General features: G+C 34.5%; 1 protein-coding gene across 2 annotated transcripts; it reads right to left on the bottom strand.

Annotated features, from left to right (window-relative positions):
* Positions 1-346: 346 nt before the first annotated feature.
* LOC112782877 (receptor-like serine/threonine-protein kinase SD1-8) lies at positions 347-3,836 on the bottom strand. Of its 2 annotated transcripts, none has more exons than XM_072231632.1 (7): positions 2,366-3,836; positions 2,138-2,266; positions 1,844-2,028; positions 1,505-1,715; positions 1,093-1,330; positions 852-1,002; positions 347-753 (listed from the first exon to the last, which is right to left on the bottom strand). In XM_072231632.1, the coding sequence occupies exons 1-7, from the start codon at positions 3,642-3,644 to the stop codon at positions 442-444; spliced, it is 2,505 nt and encodes an 834-aa protein (XP_072087733.1). In that variant the 5' UTR covers positions 3,645-3,836; the 3' UTR covers positions 347-441. The 2 variants fall into 2 exon arrangements, with proteins under 2 accessions (XP_072087733.1, XP_025681308.1); XM_025825523.3 differs by having other exon boundaries at positions 1,844-2,016.
* Between the last annotated feature and the right edge of the window lie 956 nt (positions 3,837-4,792).

Below are 4,792 nucleotides of genomic sequence, written 5' to 3'. Positions count from 1 at the left end.
AATGGCAACCCCATAAAGTAGAACTCTAGTCTGCACCCTTTAATTTACTTTATTGTATGTGAACTATTGCATCAAGGTAGGATCTTAGGAGTCATGGGAAGAATGGGATTGCTAGACACAGATAGGTGAGATAACTATGTCTGTGTGTGTCTTCTGTTTCTTTCACTAATGAAATTATCTCTTCTTACATGCTACACCAATCAAACAAGACCAGAGTAACAAGGTATCAAAATAAAAGCTACAATATTGTCTCTGTATTCTAATAGAATCTTTCTAATTTTATTTTTATCACTAAAAATTTGATTTGTCAAATCTAATTTGATTAAAGAATAAAACAGGCAACAAGTTCAATGGAAGTAGAATGTGTCTCTATTTTCTTTTTTAATGTTTGAGATCAGAATATATACAAAAATAAACATGGATGATGTCCTTTTTCTTTAATTATCTAGCTTCTAACATTGTCGTTGTGACTTGATTCACACTCCATATTTCATCTTGTTTATTTGAAGATGAATCAGTCTCTGGATGATTTTTTCTTGCGAAAAATCCAGGATTTTTAGGATATGACAATGATGGAACTTCATTATTTAACATTAAGATCACTGAAGACATTGTTGGTCTATCTTCTGCATGTTCTTGAACACATAAAAGTCCAATATGTATGCATCTTATAACATCAGACTCTATGTATGAATTGCCAATGGATGGATCAATCAATGTCAATACAGTTCCTTCATGCCAATGCCTCCATACCTGCAAGAACATATAATGCAATCAATAGAATATATCAATTAGAATGTTTTTCTTTCATCTAAAAAGTATTTTAATTCAGAAAAAATTCTTTCACCTACATTTCCTAAAAGATTCAATTCATCGTCATCAATGTAGAACCCTCTATTCTTCTTTCCTGTTATGATCTCCAATACTAGAACTCCAAAACTAAAAACATCAGTTTTTACCGAAAAATTTCCGTCCATAGCATATTCTGGAGACATGTAACCACTACAAAATAGAAATGTGCATAAATTATAATGAAGCTACTATATTGGATTTTTCAAGAAATAATCTAGTGAATTATTATAGAAAACTCACTATGTTCCAACAATTCTTCGTGTTTTTGCTTGCATTTGATCTTCGTCAAAAATTCTAGCCATTCCAAAGTCTGATATCTTTGGATTCATTTCATTATCTAGTAATATGTTACTTGTCTTAAGATCTCTATGAATAATTCGAAATCTTGAATCTTGATGCAAATATAGAAGCCCTTTAGCTATACCATATATAATATTGAAACGTTTTTTCCAATCAAGCAAAGGTCCTTTTGATTTGTCTGCAACATTAATTATTATTAGTTATTATTAATAGATATAAACTAATTAAGGATAACATGAAAAATAAGTATATATAATAACGATAATGATAGAGAGACAAACAAAAACAACCAAATTAAAAAAGAAAAAATAGCCTAAACATACACAATATTGAAACACACAATGCAAGTTACCAAACAAAACGGAATCCAGGCCTCTATTTTCCATATACTCATAAACCAATATCTTCTCATCCTTCTCAATGCAGCAACCAAGCAACCGAACGAGATTTCGGTGTTGTAGTTTGACAATTAACTTGACTTCATTCTTAAACTCTTCTATTCCTTGTCCAGAGTCTTTTGATAATCTTTTTATAGCAATTTCTTGACCATCAACCAATCTACCCTGATATTATCATAAGAACGATATGTTAGTACGTATATATATATATATATATATGTATGTTATGATCTAATACTTAATTTTAGTAATAATGGTAGCTGTGCATAAATTAAAGTATTAAAACAACATACCTTATGAACACTACCGAAGCCTCCTTCTCCAAGTTTATTATCTTGAGAGAAATTGTTTGTAGCAATTGTTAGAGTATCAAAATCAAACATTGGCAACTCTAAATCATCCATGTTCCTTTCAACAGAAGGCACCACCTCATTCATTAAGAAATCATGACTTCTGTGGACAAAACCTGGAATAGTGGCTATTAATAATAACCAAGGCAAATTTATTTGTGCTAGCTATACCAAAACGATATACACTACAGCTCTATTTATAGGAATTCATGTGGGGGAGATTATTATATGCATTACCTCTTGATTTTTGTTTGCTCTTCTTCCTTAAGTAACAAATAGCAACCAATCCCAAAACTAAAACAAGTGCACTAAGTGTGATGCCAATAGCCAGAACTACTCTATGATTCTTGTTGGAGCTAGTAGATCCTGTGTGTCACCAAATTGATGCATGTGTTACACTGTTACTTTCTTTTGATGATTAAAGGGTATAACTAACACTACATGGGGAGATAGATAGATATATACCTATATCAGCAGCGGCCAATCTGACATAGAGATCTTGGCCATTCTTAGGGAAGACAACCATGTCAAAGAGTTGACCAAGCCACATAACACAGCCACTTCCTCCATTTGTGATGTAGATGTTTGCATATGCAGTGCATGAACAATTCCTCTTGCACAAACTCCCACATTCATCAAGTGTCATACTCTTATTCACAAACACACTTGTTGTCTCCGGCAGCTTCATGTTCTCAAGATGCAAGAACTTGTCAGTGGAACAATTCAAACCCGTGTTCCTCACACACCCATCAGACCCATCTCTCAAGTTCCAAGCTTCTTGGTTCTTAGGCCTGAACCCCTGCATACAAGTGCAAATCGGCGAAGCATCATTGTCACACACTCCATACGAACCACACACTCTGTAGTAATCGCATTGATACGCTGGTACGTACGAGAACTTGCTCCATGTTCCTTGTATCCACATGTAGCGTTGATACTGGCCATCAGAATCAGATGTCAGGATTAACCTCGACAACAAGGAAGCTATTGTAACGGAGTAAGAGTACCACACACCATGCTCATCATAAGTGAAATTGTACTTGATTTCATTTATGTTGTCTCCCATCCCTGGGACCCCAGTGAATCTCTCACCATTCCAATCACCAGTTCGGAATATTATAGTTTGGTTTCTCCTGATGAAAATATCTGGTAAACCATGGTAATCTATCTTTAAAGTGTAGTCACCGCTTGAAGGGTCTTCACCTGCGACCTTCCATGATGTTAAGTGCTTCTCTGTTCTTGTGTCCAAGTTCCAACCAAGCTTCATCCCCGGTAACATGGTATCGGTTGGATAATCGAAGCTCTGCCATAAGTAGTTACTATTGGTATTGTCTGATGAATCCTTGAGAACAAGGTTACCTGTATCGAGGAGCTGAAGAACTGGATTCCTTGCGTTGGTTTGGTTGGAGGACCATGCGAGGTTCCCGGATGAATTGAGAAGAACAAAGTTTCCGTTGTCTCCGATCTTGAGATAGCCTGTAGAGTTGTCAATGGGGTTGTCTCTGTTTGCAACCCAAACAATTGTTTGAGGATTGATGTTGTTGTACCATATTCCGAGGTAATAGTTGGTGTTGGAACCTCTGAAGAAGCCCAGCACGAAGGTTTGGTTTTGTGACAATAGCGTTTGGTTAGTTCTGAGGATTTGTTTTCCCGTTAAAGTGTCGGTAGAGGCTGGTGGAGTGATGAAGAAGAGGCTAATAAGAATGATGATGAGGTAGTTAAGGTGGTTGAAGAAGATTCTCATGTTGGTGGAAAGTTAAGAGTAGTGTGTGATTGATTGTTGTCGTGATCGGTTGGAGGATAGTATAGAAGAAGCTAATGCTGTTGACTAATTCGTTAATTTCTTGATAGAATTGTTCATCAAGGAAGCAGAACAAGCTGACCGGCATTTATTTGCCTCTTTAATATATTCCTTTACATCATATATCTGTTTTGACTTTTCTACCAAGAATTAGCGTCTTCCACAATTCGTAATTATCTTCGGTTGATGATGCTACATCAACATAATTAGAAGAATGTTAGGGACAACAGATTTTATAATTTGTAGTTATTAATTAGTTATTAGTAATTTTTTTAATGGTATGAAATTACATCTAATGATAGAGAATTATTCATTTTTCTTTTATTGATTAAGTACTGGTCAAATTTTAATAAAAATGTTGGCCCTTAGACTTTTCATAATTATAGTATGATTACAGACTTATTTGTGTCATAATCAAGAGAATTTATTATTTTTGTTTATTACTTAGTCATTAATTTAATTTTTTTAACAATCTCACCGGATAACTTAAAAAGAGTTCAGTTAATTCCGACTAATTCTTATTGAGCTGGACACCAGAGCCTATTACATAAAAAAACAAACATCTACAGTTACCCATAACTGCCCTAATTTACCATAATTCAGAAAATATCATTGACTTTTGAGTATTCCTAATTTTCACCGCTGCAGTTCATCTTCACCTCCCACCGACAATGGTCGCGCCACCGAATAGCCTCCTTCGGCTATAGGTCACCTTTGCCGCGCCGAGTCATCCATTATCATTGAAGTTCTGTTACCATCTTCATTCGACCATCCGACCGCGTCTCCCTTGCTCTGTCACCACGCACGCCACATCGAATTTCTCCCTTTTTCGTCGCCCGCAGTTGTTCCTGATTCAATTAATTGGTTAGTAATTTTTTATGTGCGTTCTTTGATTTTAGTATAATAAGTAATTCATATGAATGTTATTGGTTTTGTAATTTTTATTTTAATTTTAAATTAAATTTTTTAAAAAGTTGGCTGGTTAATTAGTTAGTTTTTTATATATTTTTTTTAATCTAGTAATCTGAAAACATATTTTATTCCATATTTTAAATATTGATAACCAACTAATAATTAAAAATAATAAATTT

This window comes from Arachis hypogaea, chromosome 20 (assembly GCF_003086295.3).
Source record: "Arachis hypogaea cultivar Tifrunner chromosome 20, arahy.Tifrunner.gnm2.J5K5, whole genome shotgun sequence".
NCBI classification, from domain to species: Eukaryota; Viridiplantae; Streptophyta; class Magnoliopsida; order Fabales; family Fabaceae; genus Arachis; species Arachis hypogaea.
The sequence above is the reverse complement of the archived record's forward strand: the minus strand, read 5'-3'. Positions and strand labels throughout refer to the sequence as shown.

Bases quoted from the DNA above. Each gene is read 5' to 3' on its own strand.
- LOC112782877 (XM_072231632.1), bottom strand. From the start codon at position 3,644: ATGAGAATCTTCTTCAACCACCTTAACTACCTCATCATCATTCTTATT. The intron at 2,029-2,137 runs GTAATGCATATA...TATTATTAATAG, and splicing joins GAGCAAACAAAAATCAAGAG to CCACTATTCCAGGTTTTGTC. The intron at 1,331-1,504 runs GTAACTTGCATT...TTAATGTTGCAG, and splicing joins CCTGGATTCCGTTTTGTTTG to ACAAATCAAAAGGACCTTTG.